Below are 23616 nucleotides of genomic sequence, written 5' to 3'. Positions count from 1 at the left end.
TCCTCTTTTTTCCCCTTTATCTTTTTTTTTCTTGTTTTCTTCTTCTCCACTTCTTGGTTTCTGAATGGCAGCTACAAACCGTAATGTCCATCTTGCAACTTCACAGATTGCTCCATAATATAATGAACTTTGCCTCCTCTCTTCATATTTCTTCTTGGTCCTCATCAACTCTCTCATTGAAATCATGTTCCTACTGCTTCTTCAACAGCTGCTCAAGTGACTTGACAGTTGTTCTGTTTAAAGTGGCAAAATGACAGCAGTCATCATCAAGGTCGCCTTTCCAGTCCTCACATGTGCCACTAACAACCCACCCCAACAGGGTTTTAACAGCAAAGGGTCCCTCGCCTTGGCTGTTGACTTCCCACAGTTCCAGCAACTTTGAAGCATTCGTACCAATTATGCTCTCGTAAATCTCTATATGACGGAGCTTCACACACTCCTCAACACCCTGACTGGTTCATCACAACCTGTTTCTGCTCCTCAGCCTGAAGCTGCGGCACTTCCGGTACTAATACTTCAGAATAAAAGCGCCATCACCAGGCCTGCAGCTGCCATCGCATTTTGTCTGGGTGTTGGCCACTGAGAGGAGGGAAGTAACGAAGTACAAATACTTTGTTACTGTACTTGAGTAGATTTTTAAGGTATCTGTATTCACTAGAGTTTTTATTGTTCTGACAACTTTTGACTTTGACTCCATTAATAACAAATATCTGCAGGTGAATGTTGGTAATCTGGGACATTATTTGAGCTTCAGCCGTCAGCAGGTCTGGATCATGTTGTCTCCTCACAGACTCAGGCCTCGTTACACAGACATGAGGATTTCTTTACATCCAGCTGTAATCTCCATTCATGAAGCTGTCAGTGAGGTAAACTGTCTCTAGAAACCTTGTTTTAAAGAGGATTTATCTGCTCTGTTGTCTCTTTGGTGTCCTGACAGCTGCTGTAAAACACAGATCATCTCAGAATCACACCCATAAATTAAAATCACTTTTATTTCTTTGATCACAGTTTGAACACAGAAACATCAGAAACAGTCACAACACACAGTTTTGACATTTTTCATGTTTTATTCAAACGTTTGTATAGAAATGATGAAGCGCTGCCTGAAGTGACATGAAACACTACAAGTGCATCATCAGTGAACAACAGAAACATACATGAACTCTGATAAATAATAAAAACAGCTGCCAGAATAAGACACAACAGTTCAACAGCTGCACAAACTGAACATTAAACCTTCATGAAGGAGGATTTACTGCACGACTGTTGTATCAGACTGCATCAGCTTCAGCTCGCTGTACCTAATAAACTGGACACTGAGTGTAGAGTTCAGTGTGTAACTGGACCTGACAGACTCTGGATCAGAACCGCAACAAATACAAAGAAGCATACAAATATAAAAATAAAATAAGCCTTCATAGAAAATAAAATACTCCCATGGTAAATCATAATTATGAGATAAAAGACAAAATTATGCTTGAAAAACAATTATGATTTTTTAATGCATTATGTTGATTTATTTTACTTCATTTTCTTATAATTTTGACTTTTGGTCCCATAATTTTGAGGTTTTATGTCTTGATCTTTACTTCATTCATCTCATAATTATGATTTAACATGGGAATAAATTTTTTTGGCCTTCCATAAGTCCCAAGTAATGACAATAACACCAATATAAAATATAAAAGTCACATTATATTTACTTGTAGCCACAAAGTGTTCACACTGACTGACAGTGTTAACAGCAGCTTTAGTTCAGTGAAGTCTGATGGTTTTAAAGCACATGTGGAGCTCAGTCAGGAGCTTTAAGCGCTACAAGCAGTCTGATAATATTTGGTCAATAGACGGCATTTATACAGCACTGCTGCCCTCATTCATCCATTCACTCACTCACTCACTCACTCACTCACTCACTCACTCACTCACTCACTCACTCACTCACTCACTCACCGATGGCAGTGAGCTACCATACAAGGTGCTGGTCTGACCATCGGGAGCAGTTTGGGCTTCAGCCTGTTGCTCGAGGACACTTGGACATGTGGACGGGAGGAGCCGGGGATCGAACCACCGACCCTGTGAGTAACTGACCAGCTGCTGGAGACGCATCAGATAATCAGAGTATAAAAATAAAAGAATAAAAGCAACATAGAACAGAGTGAAAGAGCTCGTCTTTGTCCTCAACAACATTAATAACAGAGTCAAAGTTTGTTTGGTCATTTTTTCTCTTAAAGCTTCACAAGAGTGGAACTGAATCTCACCATGGTTAACATCTAGATGAGGTCAGATTTGCGGGAAACAAATAAATTAACGGTTAATTTACTGTTCGGATGCATTTCTTTACGGCAGAGTACGCTCCACACAAGTACGTGCGATGAGTCCTCTGCCCACATCTGAAGGCAAAAGTGTAGCTTTGTGGTTCAGAGCAGACTGACTTGCACATGAAGTAAAAAAAAAAAAAATTGTAAAGAAAATGTGAAGTAATCTGCATTTCCATCTATGACTGTGATCTTGATATGGAGAACTCTTCACGAGGACAGTGGTCGTGGTAACGGGACACAAATCTTTGTCTTTTGCATTTAAAAAAAAAGGAATGAGTTACTTAAACTTGGCACTTAAACTGCCTTAAATAAGAAGAGGAGCAGTAAAAGTGTCCCCACTGTCATCCAGCATCATCTGCAACTCAAATTGGTTTCTTTAAATGTTTAACTGTTACAACTCACACATACAGCAGCAGCAAACTCCACAGCACATGCAAAGAGAGTTACATTTCTGGATCAGCTGGATTCTTTCAACGAGGTCGATGAACTAGGTTCTTTAGGTGATGTCTCTGTTGTTCATCACTGTAGGAAGGAAAATGAAGTTATATTGAAGAAAATCCAAATGTCTTGGTGTTGCCCAGAGTGTAAATACCAACAGAATAATTAATGAAGATGAAACAACTGTCAAGACTCTGAACATGAGATACATAAAGAATGCGTTGTGTTGTCTGTTCATGATTAATATGTTGATACAAAACATTTAAACTTACCTTTCCTAATTCTTTTCACAATCAGTGCAATAACAACAACACCTAGAACAGCGCTGACAACTACAAGAGCAATAACCAGTCCAGTTGACCCTGAAACAGATACAAAGTGAGTGCATCAGTCAGAACGTCAGTGCAGATGATAAACAGCAGACTGGACCTCACAGCTCACACAGAACAACTAAAGGTGAGTCTGCTCCTGAAATCTGAACTTGTTTCACATGAAAACTCCACTGGGATGAATGTGAGCAGGAACAGTGATGTGAGCTCTGATCTCAGGTCCAGTTTCCTCCTGCTGGGCTCCACAGCTCAGAGGCTGCTTCTGGTTCTGGTCCCAGCAGTGAAGAAATAAATGGACTTAGTTACAGTCCATCACTTTGATCTGACAGTAAAAACACAGGATCATCTGATAAAATATAAAACTTCTCCACAATACTTTTACTGATACTTTTACACTTTTACTCAGGTGGACTTTTACTTGTAACTGAGTATTTTTACTTTGTGTTTCTGCTACTTTCACTTCAGTAAAGTATCCGAGTACTTCTTCCACCACTGACTACTGTCCAGAAACATGAAGGTTAAAATCACTGTGAGCTTCTTGGTGCTGGTCGGCTCCACAGTTATTGGGCCTGATGGGAGCAGATCAACACACAGTCTGTAGATTATTGAAGTTGAGTCTCAGTAGAAGACTGAAGTTTTCACTCAGTTTGAAACTTTTTAAACATTTTTAAAATCTGATGAGGATCCTTTAGATCTGATTAATAAAAAGTGTGACTTTATGTAATGAGAGGGACTTTTTACAGTGTAAAATGAGCCTGGTGCTGCCCTCTAGTGGACAAACTGTGTCATGAAGACTCTGATTCTCAGTCACAGTCAAACATCAGTAAATGTTGGAGGCGCTGAACATTTCTTCACTCCTGGTTTCAGGCTCACACAGAAGAGGAAGACTCCTGCTCAGATGTATAAACCACAGTGTCACAGTTCATCTCATGTTTTCATCTTATTTTCACTCTAAGTCAAAACTTAATGCTGGATTTTAAGTTAATTCATCTTGTAATTAACCAACTCTGCTGCAGTTAATGAATAAAGTACCAGGAAGCTGTTTGTCATGTTGGACCTTCACTGCAACACAACGGTTATAATTACAAGTTTACATCGTCCAGTAAAAACTGCAGCTCCACAGCCTTTATGTTCAGTGTCATGAAGAAGTATCTGACTCCTTCCTGATTTATTCCATGTTTGTATATTTGTCACATTTAATTGTTTCAGATGTTCAAACAGAATCAAATATGAGGCAGAGACAACCTGAGTTAACACAAAATACAGTTTCTAAATGAGCAATTTAATTATTGAAGGTAAAAACCAGGACGACAAAGTCTTTTTTAAATCATTGAACACTAAGAATGATGTCACCATTAAGAGGCACATGGGTTTCAGCATGAATGAAGGTTTTCAGGCCCTAAATCACACCCTGCTTCTTCATCTATTTTACTGTCACTGGGACCATAACTGACTAAATGAACATCATGTTGAGTTGAAGAAGACTTGAAACTAGAGACTGAGGCCATGAACTCATCAGGAGACTGTTTACTGAGGGAATAAATCAGGTGAGAAGCAGCTTCCACACAATCACACCTCTTTCTGAGCCCAGTGGAGTCGCCCCCTGCTGGTCGGTGGAAAGACTGCAGGTTTAAGGCACTTTCACACCTGAAGGCTTCGACTATATTTTATACAGTCGATGATCGCGACTGTTTTAAGTTTAAAAAGCTTTAAGTTGATAAAAAAAAGATCACGACTCACTAAAAATTATCTTGAATTGACATCACATGAGATTTGTTGTCTGATATATTTTTTATTTCACTAAAGTCAGAGAAAAAATGTGTTTTAAAATATGAAACATTAAGTGTTTAAAAGCTTTTGTTTGAGTCTCTGACAACAACTCAGATTAACAAACATTCAGAGACAGACGGGTACAAGTACTCAAGTACTGAGCTTATAATTGTACTCTAATTTATGTAACTTTATACTTCTACTTCACTATATTTCAGATGTAATATTGTACTTTTTACTCCACTACATTAACCAGACAGATAAAGTTACTAGTTACTTTGATCTAGACTCATAAAATATAATTACATGTAGAGTTAAAGTTTGCTCCTAGTTTTCAGTCTGAGTTCAGTTTGTAGTTGAGAAATAAAATAATAAAGTCATCAGTGAGTAAACTCTTCTCTTCCTGTCTGAGTGTCTTCATGGTGTTTGTTGTGTGATTCATGTGTAACTCGGCTGCTGTAACGCTGCAGTTTGTCATTGGGATTAATAAAGTCTCTCTCTAATCTCTCTAATCTAAGCAGAGCTCACAGTGACGCCTCTCTGACGGCTTCACTCTGCTGTTGCTGTGCTTTCTGTCTCCAGGGCTGCAGACCTGTTGGGAGCTTCATCAGCAGCAGGGGACACACCTGGGCCTGATGTGCTCCATGTATAGAAATCCTTCAGAACATCTGCTCACACAAGTTAAATGTGACAGAGTGTCAGGATCAGGCTGCAGCAGACATTTATAAATCTGTTACTGAGTTTGTGGGTGAAGATCAGACTGATCTCAACATTTCCTATAAACTTCAGTTTTTCCTGTTATTTCCCTCCAGACCCTCTCAGTCTTCCTCTGACCTCTGTAGATTACTGAACTGGAGGCTCAGAGACTCATTAAGAGAGAATTTAACACTCAGTTTGAAACATTTTCAACTTGTGTTGAAATGAGGAGAAGTGAAGTGTTAATACACCACTAAGAATAATCTCACCACTGATGTGTGCATAGGTCTCAGCATGAATCTGATGGCTGATTTCTTCCTGTGTGACGACACAGCGGAAGTAGTCGGTCTTGGTCACAGTAATGTTGAGGACGATGTCGTAGCTGTCTCCTCTTTCTGTGACCTTTGGCCCCTCAGCTGGAAGGATGTTTCCAGAACTGTCCTGCCACTCCACTTTAGGTTTTGGAGAAGCACCAACAACTTCACACTGCAGCACCGTCCCGTCATCTGTTTTAATAGTCGTGACAGACGGCTTTGATGCTGCACCTGTGAACATGATAGAAACAAAAGATGACATTAGATTTAATTACAGCATCAGAAATGTAATATTGGGATGTGTTTTGTTCATCACATCTCTGCTTGTTGATTAGAGCTTAAGAGAGTTTAAGATGAAAGAAAAACACAAGAAACCAAACAGTAATAAAAAGCATGATGAGGCTCAGTTACAGCTCCCAGCATTATTCAGCAGAGGATCATATTTCAGACACATTTCACTTCTACAAAGAGTTTGTAACTATTTACAACTAAAACACTTTTTCTGACTCACATCATGACAGAAACACATCAACAGTGAAGACTTTACAGCAGCTCCTGAACTTTTACACATTTGTTGTGCTTAAAAAAACATTAAAGGACGTCATGTGAACTTTGTTGTCTATTTACATTAAAGTAATAAAGAAAATGTGTTATGAAATGTGAAACACAGGGTCATTAAAAGCTTGTCCCCTTCTGTTAACAGGGCTCGGGTGTGGCCACTTTAATAGGAACACCTGTACAATCTAAAGCAGGGCTGAGCAACATATACAATATATACTGTTGTCATGATGTGAGACTATATATTGTCTTAGATATTTGATATTCTCACATGGTGATATATCATAACTGTTGTCTGTTCCAACACAACTGTTCTGACTTTAACTTCACTTCTATGATGAATTAATGTTCAGTTTGTGTCGACACTGTCATCGAGGTGTTAATGAAATAAAATCTTTATCACTGAGCTCGTAGTTAGTGACGTGTTGAACTGGACTGTATTATATTCAGACGTGTTTCCAATATTCTGACCCGTCATGTTTGTAAACAGGGAGGACAAAAAAACAGAAACACCTCTCAGTGTGATGTAGTTCAGTACAACACCACCTTTAACTGAAATTGGAATATTGAGCGTTTATAACTTTGAATGTGTTTTTGTCACCGAGATGATCAAAGCACAATATTTACAATTAACTCAACAGATGTGAGTGTGTTGAATGATACTGAGGCCTGTGGAGCTGATGGCAGCCATTTTCTATTAATGAGAGCTGGGGAGTGACGTCATCAGAATCAGGACTCACCTGGGATGTTTTCACCTGTTCTGTCTCTTAAGACTTGACCTGAAAGGAAAAACAAACACATGTTAGATTGTTTTGAAACAGACAGGTAATACTGTGTAAAAGTCATGTTTCATCTACTATAGACAGCTGAAATTTCATTGTACAGAGACATAATCTGCAGCGTGTCTCTGATATCTGCATGTTTGATACAGAGGTCATCTCTCCAGATGTGGCTGCAGCTCTGTGGGCTCGAGGCCCTGCCAGATGTGTATTCTGACCACAACAAAAGTCCATCTGGGACTCTTGAACCAGTCGCAGCAGTAAATGAGCGGACATCTTTAACTGTTTAATGAAAGCACTCACCAACAACAAGCTCAATGTAGAATGTTTGTCTCGGCTGAAGACGTGGAAAATCGCAGCTGTAGGTCCCACTGTCGGCCATCTTTGTATTCTGGATCTTTATGGAGGCGTTGCCGTTCTTCAGTTGATCTTGAAAATGTGAGACTCGACCTTTGAACTGCTCATCTTGACCTGGACGGCCGTTATTGTAATGAATGCCTGAATCATACATGAACACCTCCTTCTGACCGTCTTTCTTCCAGTCAAACAGCTTTCCTGTGATGTCCTCCTTGGTGCTGAGGGAACAGGGTAAAACAGCATCATCATCTTCTTTCATGACCACTTTGACACCTGGAAGATAAAAACATGTGTTACTCAGTATGTTAACATGCAGAGTCATCAGGAAACAAAGTCAGATAACAACTTTACACACCACAACAATAACTCACACACAAATGTGAATATTTCCTGTTTCTTTCCTCTGTGACAGTAAACTGAATATCTTTGGGTTGTGGACAGAACAAGACATCTGAGGACGTCATCTTGGGCTTTGAGGAACAATGATGGACATTTAGTTTTAGTTTTTAATAATATATAACTGTAGTGTTTTATGTTGGTCAGTGTGTTAGCATGCTAACATGTTGCTAACAAGCACCAACCTCCAGGAAAAAGACAAAAAGACAGACGGAGAGAAAGACGATGAGGATGATGTGAAAATACTGTGAGTTCACATTCATGCAGCTCAGGGCGGATGATGGACTGAGTCACGTCTCTGTTCAAGTTCTGACTACGTGAGTTTATTCAGAGAGTCCAAAGTCCAACAGACATCCAGAAGGTTTCAGTTCAGAACAAGAGATGATCAGAACCACCAGTGTCTGCAGCAGGAAGGAGGTGACGCACACACACACACACACACACACACACACACACGCACATAGTACACACAAAATACACACACACACACACACACGCACATAGTACACACACTACACATACACAAAATACACACACACACGCAGTAACTAATGATTAACTAATGATCTGACTTGGTAACTATTCAGTATCATGTTTCACACTGATTCATATATAACTCATGAATAAAGTGACTCTAACCCACAGATATTTATTTATGTATTAATGTATTTAATGTTTAATTGTTGAGGGACCAGTTTGTGTTAAACCTGCTGCACACTACAGCTTTTATAGCCGAAGCTAATCAGTAATGAACGTCACCATGAACTCATCATCAGCTGATGATTGATCGATAACGTGTCTCCCAGTCTGTCCTGTGGTAACTCATTATCTACTCTATAGTTTATATGTAACTCATTAACGATCCAATAACTATCAAGTCCTTCCTGATGAAGATCTGCGCCACGTCTCTGTTTTATTGAGGGAACTACTTTAGTTCAAAGTGAACTGAACTTTAAGAGTCAAAGTCCAACAATCACAACATCCTGAAGGTTTCATGTCTGCACGAGCGTTTCTGTGAAACCTGTGCGTGTCTGCAGCAGGATGGAGACGACGCACACGCACACACACACGCACGCACGCAGGGACGTATGCACGCACGCACACACACACAGCAGTGATGACGACATCATTACAGAGCATTTCGAGATTAAAACTCAGCATCATCCAGCTGTAATTCTTCTGTAATCGATCCAATCAATACTATCGATGTGTGCTGATGATCAGGGTACGTGTGTGACGTCACAGTGAGAATTAAAGACTGTCAGTGAGTGATGATCAGTTTTCTTACCGTCTCCAGCAGCAGACGTTTCTCCAGAGCAGCTCAGCAGACAGAGACACACGAGAGGAAGAAGCTCCATAGTTGTGATGTCCTCTGAGGACTTCACCACACTGATGGTGTCTCTATGTGACGGAGCTTCACACACTCCTCAACACCCTGACTGGTTCATCACAACCTGTTTCTGCTCCTCAGCCTGAAGCTAAGGCACTTCCGGTACTAATATTTCAGAATAAAAGCGCCATCACCAGGCCTGCAGCTGCCATCGCATTTTGTCTGGGTGTTGGCCACTGAGAGGAGGGAAGTAACGAAGTACAAATACTTTGTTACTGTACTTGAGTAGATTTTTCAGGTGTCTGTACTTCACTGAGGTATTTATTGTTCTGACAACTTTTGACTTTGACTCCATTAATAACAAATATCTGCAGGTGAATGTTGGTAATCTGGGACATTATTTGAGCTTCAGCCGTCAGCAGGTCTGGATCATGTTGTCTCCTCACAGACTCAGGCCTCGTTACACAGACATGAGGATTTCTTTACATTCAGCTGTAATCTCCATTCATGAAGCTGTCAGTGAGGTAAACTGTCTCTAGAAACCTTGTTTTAAAGAGGATTTATCTGCTCTGTTGTCTCTTTGGTGTCCTGACAGCTGCTGTAAAACACAGATCATCTCAGAATCACACCCATAAATTAAAATCACTTTTATTTCTTTGATCACAGTTTGAACACAGAAACATCAGAAACAGTCACAACACACAGTTTTGACATTTTTCATGTTTTATTCAAACGTTTGTATAGAAATGATGAAGCGCTGCCTGAAGTGACATGAAACACTACAAGTGCATCATCAGTGAACAACAGAAACATACATGAACTCTGATAAATAATAAAAACAGCTGCCAGAATAAGACACAACAGTTCAACAGCTGCACAAACTGAACATTAAACCTTCATGAAGGAGGATTTACTGCACGACTGTTGTATCAGACTGCATCAGCTTCAGCTCGCTGTACCTAATAAACTGGACACTGAGTGTAGAGTTCAGTGTGTAACTGGACCTGACAGACTCTGGATCAGAACCTTAACAAATACAAAGAAGCATACAAATATAAAAATAAAATAAGCCTTCATAGAAAATAAAATACTCCCATGGTAAATCATAATTATGAGATAAAAGACAAAATTATGTGAGAAAAACTGCAAAAAAAATTTTATCTAACAATTATGATTTTTTAATGCATTATGTTGATTTATTTTACTTCATTTTCTTATAATTTTGACTTTTGGTCCCATAATTTTGAGGTTTTATGTCTTAATCTTTACTTCATTCATCTCATAATTATGATTTAACATGGGAATATTTTTTCTGGCCTTCCATAAGTCCCAAGTAATGACAATAACACCAATATAAAATATAAAAGTCACATTATATTTACTTGCAGCTACAAAGTGTTCACACTGACTGACAGTGTTAACAGCAGCTTTAGTTCAGTGAAGTCTGATGGTTTTAAAGCACATGTGGAGCTCAGTCAGGAGCTTTAAGCGCTACAAGCAGTCTGATAATATTTGGTCAATAGACGGCATTTATACAGCACTGCTGCCCTCATTCATCCATTCACTCACTCACTCACTCACTCACTCACTCACTCACTCACTCATTCACTCACTCACTCACTCACTCACTCACTCACCGATGGCAGTGAGCTACCATACAAGGTGCTGGTCTGACCATCGGGAGCAGTTTGGGCTTCAGCCTGTTGCTCGAGGACACTTGGACATGTGGACGGGAGGAGCCGGGGATCGAACCAGCGACTTGTTGTGGCACTTTTTTGGTCCGAGCCCCTCGGCTCTGAACACGTATATAAAACTTGGACGGTCTTGTTCTGGTTTCATTAAGTCCCTAATGACAGGATTCTGGGTCCTACACTTGACCTGGACACTTTTTGTGACTGAGTGCTGTGAGATAAAGGAGAGGACTGTATATGTGTATATTTTGTATATTAACTGTGAGTTAGCTCTGTAGTTGAGGGAGCAGACATGCTGTGATCTTACTGTCTATGATCTGGATGAGGTTCAGGACATGAGGACAGTTCAGGGAGCGATTGTTGCCGTGGTAATGGGACATAGTGATGAAGGCAGAACGAGCTACATGCACATCGTCACCCAAACAACCTTCCTTGCTGCCATCACAACTATCTGCTTTAACACAACCCCGATCCTAACCTGAACCTCAGATTCATTTAAATGTTAAAACCAGGTTTTACTTCTCCAACTGAAATAAGTGACCAAACAAAATGTCCTCGCCGTCATCCAGCATGGTCTCAGACTCCAAGTGGTGATGCATGTTTTTCATTCATTGGGGTTCTCAGTTCAGCGTCTCTTTGTCCGTTGGTTGTGTTTGGTGCTGAACCTGGATCAGCAGGAAACAAAACAAAGTTATACTCAAGAAAATCCCAAATGTCTTGATCCTACTCTGAGTGTTAATACACACAGAAAGATTAATGTCAGAGAGGATAAAACAACTGTCACGACTCTGAACATCAGATACATATAAAGAATTTGTTCTGGTGTCTGTTTATCATGAAATGTTCATACAATATTTAATCTTACCTTCTGCACGATTTTGCTTGTTGCGATTCTTGAGGTAAAGCCAAACAGCAACTACAGCAACAACAATAGCAACAACTAAAAGGAGGCTGAGAACCACAATAGTAGCAACGTATCCAGCAGACGACCCTGAAACTGATACAAAGTGAGTGCATCAGTCAGAAGGTCAGTGCAGATGATAAACAGCAGACTGGACCTCACAGCTCACACAGAACAACTAAAGGTGAGTCTGCTCCTGAAATCTGAACTCGTTTCACATGAAAACTCCACTGGGATGAATGTGAGCAGGAACAGTGATGTGAGCTCTGATCTCAGGTCCAGTTTCCTCCTGCTGGGCTCCACAGCTCAGAGGCTGCTTCTGGTTCTGGTCCCAGCAGTGAAGAAATAAATGGACTTAGTTACAGTCCATCACTTTGATCTGACAGTAAAAACACAGGATCATCTGATAAAATATAAAACTTCTTCACAACACTTTTACTGATACTTTTACACTTTTACTCAGCTGGACTTTTACTTGTAACAGAGTATTTTTACTTTGTGTTTCTGCTTCTGTCACTTCAGTAAAGTATCCGAGTACTTCTTCCACCACTGACTACTGTCCAGAAACATGAAGGTTAAAATCACTGTGAGCTTCTTGGTGCTGGTCGGCTCCACAGTTATTGGGCCTGATGGGAGCAGATCAACACACAGTCTGTAGATTATTGAAGTTGAGTCTTAGTAGAAGACTGAAGTTTTCACTCAGTTTGAAACTTTTTTAACATTTTTAAAATCTGATGAGGATCCTTTAGATCTGATTAATAAAAAGTGTGACTTTATGTAATGAGAGGGACTTTTTACAGTGTAAAATGAGCCTGGTGCTGCCCTCTAGTGGACAAACTGTGTCATGAAGACTCTGATTCTCAGTCACAGTCAAACATCAGTAAATGTTGGAGGTGCTGAATATTTCTTCACTCCTGGTTTCAGGCTCAGACAGAAGAGGAAGACTCCTGCTCAGATGTATAAACCACAGTGTCACAGTTCATCTCATGTTTTCATCTTATTTTCACTTTAAGTCAAAACTTAATGCTGGATTTTAAGTTAATTCATCTTGTAATTAACCAACTCTGCTGCAGTTAATGAATAAAGTACCAGGAAGCTGTTTGTCATGTTGGACCTTCACTGCAACACAACGGTTATAATTACAAGTTTACATCGTCCAGTAAAAGCTGCAGCTCCACAGCCTTTATGTTCAGTGTCATGAAGAAGTATCTGACTCCTTCCTGATTTATTCCATGTTTGTATATTTGTCACATTTAATTGTTTCAGATGTTCAAACAGAATCAAATATGAGGCAGAGACGACCTGAGTTAACACAAAATACAGTTTCTAAATGATCTATTTAATTATTGAAGGTAAAAACCAGGACGACAAAGTCTTTTTTAAATCATTGAACACTAAGAATGATGTCACCATTAAGAGGCACATGGGTTTCAGCATGAATGAAGGTTTTCAGGCCCTAAATCACACCCTGCTTCTTCATCTATTTTACTGTCACTGGGACCATAACTGACTAAATGAACATCATGTTGAGTTGAAGAAGACTTGAAACTAGAGACTGAGACCATGAACTCATCAGGAGACTGTTTACTGAGGGAATAAATCAGGTGAGAAGCAGCTTCCACACAATCACACCTCTTTCTGAGCCCAGTGGAGTCGCCCCCTGCTGGTCGGTAGAAAGACTGCAGGTTTAAGGCACTTTCACACCTGAAGGCTTCGACTATATTTTATACAGTCGATGATCGCGACTGTTTTAAGTTTAAAAAGCTTTAAGTTGATAAAAAAAGATCACGACTCACTAAAAAAATTATCTTGAATTGACATCACCTGAGATTTGTTGCCTGATATATTTTTTATTTCACTAAAGTCAGAGAAAAAATGTGTTTTAAAATATGAAACATTAAGTGTTTAAAAGCTTTTGTTTGAGTCTCTGACAACAACTCAGATTAACAAACATTCAGAGACAGACGGGTACAAGTACTCAAGTACTGAGCTTATAATTGTACTCTAATTTATGCAACTTTATACTTCTACTTCACTATATTTCAGAGGTAATATTGTACTTTTTACTCCACTACATTAATCAGACAGATAAAGTTACTAGTTACTTTGATCTAGACTCATAAAATATAATTATATGTAGAGTTAAAATGTGCTCCTAGTTTTCAGTCTGAGTTCAGTTTGTAGTTGAGAAATAAAATAATAAAGTCATCAGTGAGTAAACTCTTCTCTTCCTGTCTGAGTGTCTTCATGGTGTTTGTTGTGTGATTCATGTGTAACTCGGCTGCTGTAACGCTGCAGTTTGTCATTGGGATTAATAAAGTCTCTCTCTAATCTCTCTAATCTAAACAGAGCTCACAGTGACGCCTCTCTGACGGCTTCACTCTGCTGTTGCTGTGCTTTCTGTCTCCAGGGCTGCAGACCTGTTGGGAGCTTCATCAGCAGCAGGGGACACACCTGGGCCTGATGTGCTCCATGTATAGAAATCCTTCAGAACATCTGCTCACACATCTTTGTGTCGGGGCTTTTGGTTTCCTTTGGTTTGTTTTTACAGCTCAACATCCACACAGCACATCTTCACTCATCCACTGCTGCACTACTGACTGCACTCACTCCTCCAGCTGTTTGTGAAACAACACGACTAGAACAGAATCTCACCTGGTTCTGTGACATCTGGAGCTGGACCTGTGAAGATAACAAGACGTGTAGTGAGACATCAGTTATAAAGAACAATTACAGGATTATAAATGAAACGTGGTGATGTTTCCTGTTCATCACTTCTCTGCTTGTACATGAGGATTACAGTGTGTTTAAGAAGGAGAGAAACATGAAGAACAGAGAAACAGAAACCTTAATTACACCTCGTTACATTGTTAGACAGAACAAGACGAGTAAAACTTCTCTAACTTCTCTTTTTTCATCAACTAAAACACTTTTTCTGACTCACATCATGACAGAAACACATCAACAGTGAAGACTTTACAGCAGCTCCTGAACTTTTACACATTTGTTGTGCTTAAAAAAACATTAAAGGACGTCATGTGAACTTTGTTGTCTATTTACATTAAAGTAATAAAGAAAATGTGTTATGAAATGTGAAACACAGGGTCATTAAGAGCTTGTCCCCTTCTGTTAACAGGGCTCGGGTGTGGCCACTTTAATAGGAACACCTGTACAATCTAAAGCAGGGCTGAGCAACATATACAATATATACTGTTGTCATGATGTGAGACTATATGTTGTCTTAGATATTTGATATTCTCACATGGTGATATATCATAACTGTTGTCTGTTCCTGGTTTTAAAGGCTCATTACAGTAAAGTGACGTCATGTTCTGAACTCACCAGACTGTTCGACTTGTTCTGATACTTTCTTTACCCACTGACTCATTATATCCACATTAATGATGATTATTATCAGAAATCTCATCGTGTTAATGTTTTGTGAAAGTAACAATCGTCATCCCTACAATATTATCACAGTAGGGCCTGTTTGGTCAAACATATTGAGATATTTGATTTTGTGGCCCCGTCCCAACATTTATGAAGCACTTTTGAGAAGATTTCAATATATTGAGTTACATATCGTTTATCAGGATGTGGCATAAAAATGTCATGATATAATTTTCAGGCCGAACCTCGCAGCTCTAATCTAAAACAATCCAACACAACTGTTCTGTAACTTCAATAATCTTTAATTCTAGCAATATTATATAATCATAATGTTTAATGAATATTTAGTCAGAGTGAGTTAAAATGTGTGATGATGTTTAATGACTCATGTTGTTATTATCACTCATCATAACTCATCATTTCAGATCGGTGTCATCATGTGTGAGACTCAGTTTGTGTGCTGTGATTCATTTTAGTCTGGTGATGCAGAAATCTTTGTTCAATAACCACATGTATGCACATTTAACTTGTCCAGGTGTGAACTCACAAACAGTCGGTGTAAAGGATTGAAACAGTCAGCAGGCAGAAGAGGCAGCCTGTGCAGCTTCACTACAGGCCTGGTTTGTGGAAACTGTCTCTCAACTGGAAAGGAGCCACAAACTTCACAGAAAAGGAGGCTCAGAGTTCAGGACCACTTTCAGTCTGAGCTCCTCAGTGGACCTGAGCTGGTACCAACATCATTCTTTCATGTCACTGAGACAAAGATTTAGTGATGAAGATCCTGTGGCATCAGAACCAGAAGCAGCACCAGTGTGACTTGAGGAGACAGAGCTCAGATGTGTTTCAGGACTAAGAGTTTCTCTCTCAGTGAACACAGTTTCTCTGATTAATGAACTAAATGAACACATGAATCAAGTGCATGTGCTCATATTGTAGTCATGTATCATCACAGTTGTACGTAGTCATATCCAACATAAAGAAGATAATGACTGATGTAAATGATCCTTAAAGGTGAATTCAGACTGAACACAAAAGTTGATTTTATTCCAGTTAATTTAACAGCTGGAGAGTTTTTACAGTGAATGTTTCAGCAGCACAAACATGAACTCCACTTCTTATTTCCATCCAGAACACTTTTATCTGCTTTTTCTATTTTAAGTCTCAGAGTTTCTTCAGTTTGAAACATTTTCAACATCAACAGACTTTGAGCTGATTACCTGTGTGTTCAGTCTGAACTCATTATATTTTAAAACACACATTTAATTAAAATTCTTTGAAGATTAAAACATGACTTACCATTCATGAGCACAAAGGTCACAGCAGCAATCCTATGGCTGATTTCCTCCTGCGTAGCTACACAGCGATAGCTGTCGGTCTTGGTCACAGTAATGTTGACAGTGATGTATGAACGACCTCCTCTTTCTGAGATCTGTGGCTTCTCAGCATGAAGAGTGTTGTTATCACTGTCCTTCCACTCTACTGTAGGAAGTGGATCACCATGAGCTTCACACTGCAGCAGAGACCAGTCCTTTGTTTGATCAAGTGTTGCAACAAACGGCCTTGGTGCTGCACCTGTGAACAAATAAGAGGTGTTAAAGGACAATTATAGTGTGATATTGGGGTTGAGTGTTTATAACTTTGAATGTGTTTTTGTCACTGAGATGATCAAAGCACAATATTTACAGTTTCTATTGACTGTCATTATAAATATAATATAAAGGCAGATTTTAGTGTAAATCTTTAACACTGACACAAACTGAACAGATGTTGTTGTCTCCAGATGTGTAACACAGCAGAATGACACACAGAGGTTCAGCTCAACAGATGTGAGTGTGTTGAATGATACTGAGGCCTGTGGAGCTGATGACAGCCATTTTCTATCAATGAGAGCTGGGGAATGACGTCATCAGAATCAGGACTCACCTGGGATGTTTTCACCTGTTCTGTCTCTTAAGACTTGACCTGAAAGGAAAAACATACACATGTTAGATTGTTTTGAAACAGACAGGTAATACTGTGTAAAAGTCATGTTTCATCTACTATAGACGGCTGAAATTTCATTGCACAGAGACATAATCTGCAGCGTGTCTCTGATATCAGGCATGTTTGATACAGAGGTCATCTCTCCAGATGTGGCTGCAGCTCTGTGGGCTCGAGGCCCTGCCAGATGTGTATTCTGACCACAACAAAAGTCCATCTGGGACTCTTGAACCAGTCGCAGCAGTAAATGAGCGGACATCTTTAACTGTTTAATGAAAGCACTCACCAACAACAAGCTCAATGATGAATGTTTGTCTCGGCTGAAGATGTGGAAAAATGCAGCTGTAGTTCCCGCTGTCGGCCATCTTTGTTTTTGTGATCTTTATGGAGGCATCGCCGTTCTTCAGTTGATCTTGAAAATGTGAGACTCGATCAATGAACTGCTGATCTTGACTTGTGAAGATGCCTGAATCATAGAAGAACACCTCCTGCCGTCTTTCATCTTTCCTCCAGTCAAAGGTCTTTCCTGTGATGTCCTCCTTGGTGCTGAGCGAACAGGGTAAAACAGCATCATCATCTTCTTCCACGACCACTTTGACACCTGGAAGATAAAAACATGTGTTACTCAGTATGTTAACATGCAGAGTCATCAGGAAACAAAGTCTTATTTTAAGTATATTTAAGCTGTACAGTATAGTTTATTAGGTTTTTGTTATTGAGCCTTGTGTTTGAATTTTACAAAATGTATTCAGCTGGAAACTCTTCAGCTTTATAACACCAGGAGAAGTTGTAGTTTTATTCATGTCAGATCTTGATTTATTGGACTGGATTCAAAGACACAACTAACCACCAAACTATCCTGTTCCTCAGCTGCAACACACAGGTTGTTTTTAACTTTGTAATTCAAATATGTTCACTGTACTTTCTAAGGACATCAAATTAAAGCTTCACCACTCTCTCTCTCTCTGCAGGTTGTTAATCTTGGGGCTGATGTACAGTTAAGTTTTCTGTCTGTTTGGGTGAATAAACCTGCAACCAGCTCTTATCATTTATCAGACGATGTCTCCTCACCAAGATTAAGTAAAACCACACAAACAGGTGTTACTACATTGTTGAAAAAAATGAGTGTGAGTGTCAGAGAGAGGAGGACTACAACCAAATAAACTTCTCTGGTTTTTATATAAATGTGGCAACTTTAAACCTGTCAATGAGGATGATGTGAAAATACTGTGAGTTCACATTCATACAGCTCAGGGCGGATGATGGACTGAGTCACGTCTCTGCTCAAGTTCTGACTACGTGAGTTTATTCAGAGAGTCCAAAGTCCAACAGACATCCAGAAGGTTTCAGTTCAGAACAAGAGATGATCAGAACCACCAGTGTCTGCAGCAGGAAGGAGGTGACGCACACACACACACACGTACACAAAATACACGCACGCACGCAGTAACTAATGATTAACTACTGATTAACTAATGATTAACTAATGATCTGACTTGGTAACTATTCAGTATCCTGTTTCACACTGATTCATATATAACTCATGAATAAAGTGACTCTAACCCACAGATATTTATTTATGTATTAATGTATTTAATGTTTAATTGTTGAGGGACCAGTTTGTGTTAAAGCTGCTGCACACTACAGCTTTTATAGCCGAAGCTAATCAGTAATGAACGTCACCATGAACTCATCATCAGCTGATGATTGATCGATAACGTGTCTCCCAGTCTGTCCTGTGGTAACTCATTATCTACTCTATAGTTTATATGTAACTCATTAACGATCCAATAACTATCAAGTCCTTCCTGATGAAGATCTGCGCCACGTCTCTGTTTTATTGAGGGAACTACTTTAGTTCAAAGTGAACTGAACTTTAAGAGTCAAAGTCCAACAATCACAACATCCTGAAGGTTTCATGTCAGAGCATTTCGAGATTAAAACTCAGCATCATCCAGCTGTAATTCTTCTGTAATCGATCCGATCAATACTATCGATGTGTGCTGATGATCAGGGTGCGTGTGTGACGTCACAGCGCGCTGAGCAGGTGTCTTGTACGCACTAAAGCAGGAAGCAGCTGATGAACATCCCGCATGTTTCCGCATTGTTCCGCTGCTCAGATGAAACAAAGTGAGAATTAAAGACTGTCAGTGAGTGATGATCAGTTTTCTTACCGTCTCCAGCAGCAGACGTTTCTCCAGAGCAGCTCAGCAGACAGAGACACACGAGAGGAAGAAGCTCCATAGTTGTGATGTCCTCTGAGGACTTCACCACACTGATGGTGTCTCTATGTGACGGAGCTTCACACACTCCTCAACACCCTGACTGGTTCATCACAACCTGTTTCTGCTCCTCAGCCTGAAGCTGCGGCACTTCCGGTACTAATATTTCAGAATAAAAGCGCCATCACCAGGCCTGCAGCTGCCATCGCATTTTGTCTGGGTGTTGGCCACTGAGAGGAGGGAAGTAACGAAGTACAAATACTTTGTTACTGTACTTGAGTAGATTTTTCAGGTGTCTGTACTTAACTAGAGTTTTTATTTTCTGACAACTTTTGATCTCTTATGCTCACGTGTTGACCACAGACGATGTTTGATGAGAAACGGAAAATAGCAGCCTTCTTAAAAGAGGATGTGTCACTCATCACACCTGTCACGCACACACACACGCACACACACCTGCACCGTCAGACCTTTCTGTTCCACACATCGAGGCTGGTTTTAGGACAGTAGAGGGCGCCACAGTCTTGAAAATGGACGCTAAGATAAACACCTCAGATTTCAGGTAAAGAGGGAAAACTTCTCTTTTTGTTTCTAACTTGTGGTTTAAATACTTGAATCCCAACTAACCCAGACAGACCGAGCAGGAACAGCAGCTGGGCTCGATGCTTCAGGAGGCTCCAACAGAGTCTGGATCTGAATACAGTCCAATGTATGATGAGTGGTGGAGTTACAAATAACCCAGTTATCTAGTTAACTGGAGGATGTCCAAAGACTGAAGAGAAAGTCAGAGGAACACCTGGACACACAGACATGATGATAAATAATGTACCGTCTTTTGTTGTGAAATGCAGTGATGGAAGGTAACTAAGTACATTTAAAAAGAAATGATGAGTCCAATAATCAGAGAAATGCTGAATATCAGTTCAGATAATTGGCCCGGCTGATAATCGGTCGACCCATTTATATTGTGTCTGTGTACAACTGCTCCACGCGCCTCAAACGACAGTTAACGGCTGGTCGCGTGAAGTTCGCCGCTAACCGCCACTAACCGCCGCTAACCGCCGCTAGCCGCCGCTAGCTGCCACTAACCGCCGCTAGCTGCCGCTAACCGCCGCTAGCCGCCGCTAGCCGCCACTAACCGCCGCTAGCCGCCACTAACCGCCGCTAGCCGCCGCTAGCTGCCACTAACCGCCGCTAACCGCCGCTAGCTGCCGCTAACCGCCGCTAGCTGCCACTAACCGCCGCTAACCGCCGCTAGCCGCCGCTAGCTGCCGCTAACCGCCGCTAGCCGCCACTAACCGCCGCTAGCTGCCACTAACCGCCGCTAACCGCCGCTAGCTGCCGCTAACCGCCGCTAGCCGCCACTAACCGCCGCTAGCTGCCACTAACCGCCGCTAACCGCCGCTAGCTGCCGCTAACCGCCGCTAGCCGCCGCTAGCCGCCGCTAGCTGCCACTAACCGCCGCTAGCCGCCGCTAGCTAGCACCGCCTGCTCTGAGCGGCCGCACCGGGACAACACGCCGGGATTCAAAGCTCTGCCGGCGGCTCTGCAGAGCTGCTGGTCGGTGTCTGGCTGCTGACGTCGACTGGGGAAATACTCGGACAGCAACACGGTGAGAAACAGGGAACATGCGGCAGCTGACAGCTCAGTTTCACTGCTCATCCAGGAGCCGAGGAGCCGCATCACTCGGTGTCTGCTCACTCCGTCACCTCTGGTCGTTATTTCACATCTTAACTCTTCACAATCCTCCAGTTTATTTCTAATGTGAGGTCCTGACTGACAACTGTGTGTGTTTGATCCTCACTGTGCTGTTAAAGGAGGTCAGTGTGTCTTCAGTCGTCGTGTCATTCATCATGAACTGTGTGTGTGTTGAGAGGACGTCTTGTTTTCATACAGCGCCACCTGCTGCACTGCTGTGGTTAACTACATGTATAATAATTAACTAGATATATAATAATGATTATTAGACATGTTATTGGCTTCAAACTGACTTTTCAAAAAGCTGCTAACAGTCGTGATGAGTTCATGAAGGTTTTCTCCATCTGTGGTTAAACGTTGTTAGTTGTTCTGCTTTGTTTTAACTGTGTTACACTGCAAACTCAGCTTCAAATGCTTTAAAGGGACACGATGTTTGGAGAAGACATTCACACTCAGTATTTTAATATTTACAGCATTAATGAGGTAATAATACAAACTCAGATGTATTTATTTTCTCCATCAGTGAATAAACAAGCTGCTCTCAGAGGAGAATAAGGTCCCAGAACACTGTTTGAAGCTAGAGAGGTGGCAGGGTCCGCCACGTATAAACAATTCAAGTATCAAGGTCTTTTTCACACTTTTGCTGGGCTGTGTTACATCTAAACAGTCACTACAATATGTTTCTGAAAGCATTTTAGGCAGCAATGGGCAGAGTAGTGACAGACTCTTGGTTCATAGTTGCACCATCGGGTTCAGACAGTTTGATCAGAGTTTGGTGAGATGATCCTCACACGATACAAGAGAGACGGGCAGCTTTGTCTCCTTCTCAACATCTGACTGTATCTTTGTGTCCGTGCATCAACAGTCTGTAGTTGATATGACAGCCCTGAAATCTGAAGGGTGACGTGTTTTGGCAGAGTTTTGCAGGTAAAAAGGTGAGGGGGCTCTGGGTGCAGGCAAAATAGAGAGAAGTTTAACATTGTTCATTTGTGTTTAGCACCAACATTGTAGTGACACAACGCTGGTTGTAAATCTAGTGTGAGCCTCACATTGTGCTTTTCTGCTTCTCTCCTGTCTTCTCTCTTAAACACAGTGTTTCAGTCAGTGACGGGATAAAAACAACATGATTACATCACTAGAGCCTTAGTTATACTTGATATCTCACAGTCCAGTAGTAAATGCTGTACTGCCCTTAATAAGCTGCTGTTTATATTGTGTTCACAGGTGCATCTCCAGAGCCGGCGCTGGAAACATCCTTCCTGCTGAGGAGCCTCAGGTCTCAGAGAGCGGAGGCAGCTACTACGTTACCCTCAACACCACTGTGACCAAGACAGGACGCTGCCGCTGTGTAGCCACACAGGAGGACATTAACCATCAGACTAGTGCTGAAACCTTCCTGATTATCAGTGGTGAGTTTTCCGTCTCAATGTTTTACTCACAAAATTATTTTAATTGTTCATGTGTCATTAGGTTAACATATTTTAGACACCCTGAGACACACTAAGTTTTGTACTCTCTGGTGGGGCAACTTTTAATCATGATGTTACGATGGTAAACAGCTCAGTAGTCGATGACCGTCAGCCAGCGATGGATGATGGCCCATTCTTTGTCTACGTGGACTGATGACTATGGATGTTTATTTAATCCTTTAAATTATATATTTGATGTAGATTAAAACATCAGTTTTGATGCAAAGCTTTGCTGACATTTGCTTATTTCATCTGGTTTATGTTTCCAGATAGTAAACCTTCAACTAGGTGTATCTGTTCTTACTAAATCAATAAACTACAGAGTGATCATTCCCTTTAACAGCTCAGTAATCAAGTAATACGAGTTTATGTTTATGGCTGAAATTAGTAGATTAAGTTATCACTGAACTGACTTTAAATTAAATCAACCTCATATTTATAACGCATGAATTTATCAAGTCAAACATTCTGTGGTTTCTGTCAGTGCTGTCAGCATCCTCCTGTAATCCCACTCACATTTAAGTTCTTGTTATTATTGGATTATATCTGACATTTTAATGCTCAAAAGTATCTTATCATTAATTGTATACACAGGCAGTTAGTTGTATAAGCATTGCCAGTGCTACTGTCAGTATGTGGTTGTTTTACTTCCTGACCACCAGAGGGCGCTCCAACATCACCAGTAAACACCTGGAAGTACCAACAGGTGATACTTTCTTCATAGGTAATAATTGAGCTGAGGCACTGATGAGCCTGTTGATGAGGAGGGAGGCATCTTTGAGCTTTTTAGATATTTTCATGTTGGAGGTTAATGTTAACACACTGAATGTGAGAATTTGATTCAGAAAACAGATTTTGTTTGCTGAACATTAAAGCTGCTGTAAACTTGCTGTTTGTTTTGCAGTTAGCATTCCCTCCCTCCTCTTTATTTTACCGCCTCTTTACGAGTTCTCTGTCCTGATTGGATAAAGTGGGCAGGG

The 23616-nt window shown here is 40.7% G+C and overlaps 3 protein-coding genes across 3 annotated transcripts in view; 1 reads left to right on the top strand and 2 right to left on the bottom strand.

The window, feature by feature from the left end:
- Nucleotides 1–23616, top strand: part of LOC140997848 (butyrophilin-like protein 1) — a 174489-nt gene that overhangs the window by 107235 nt on the left and 43638 nt on the right. The window lies entirely within an intron of this gene.
- LOC140997858 (butyrophilin-like protein 10) lies at nt 1048–9403 on the bottom strand. The gene is made up of 5 exons (XM_073467916.1): nt 9244–9403; nt 7506–7832; nt 5821–6096; nt 3029–3118; nt 1048–2840 (listed from the first exon to the last, which is right to left on the bottom strand). The coding sequence occupies exons 1-5, from the start codon at nt 9311–9313 to the stop codon at nt 2815–2817; spliced, it is 789 nt and encodes a 262-aa protein (XP_073324017.1). The 5' UTR covers nt 9314–9403; the 3' UTR covers nt 1048–2814.
- Nucleotides 17180–19577, bottom strand: LOC140997560 (myelin-oligodendrocyte glycoprotein-like). Its single transcript, XM_073467508.1, has 3 exons — nt 19422–19577; nt 17534–17848; nt 17180–17229 (listed from the first exon to the last, which is right to left on the bottom strand). The coding sequence occupies exons 1-3, from the start codon at nt 19489–19491 to the stop codon at nt 17180–17182; spliced, it is 435 nt and encodes a 144-aa protein (XP_073323609.1). The 5' UTR covers nt 19492–19577.

This window comes from Pagrus major, chromosome 6, assembly GCF_040436345.1.
Source record: "Pagrus major chromosome 6, Pma_NU_1.0".
Lineage (NCBI taxonomy): Eukaryota > Metazoa > Chordata > Actinopteri > Spariformes > Sparidae > Pagrus > Pagrus major.
The sequence above is the reverse complement of the archived record's forward strand: the minus strand, read 5'-3'. Positions and strand labels throughout refer to the sequence as shown.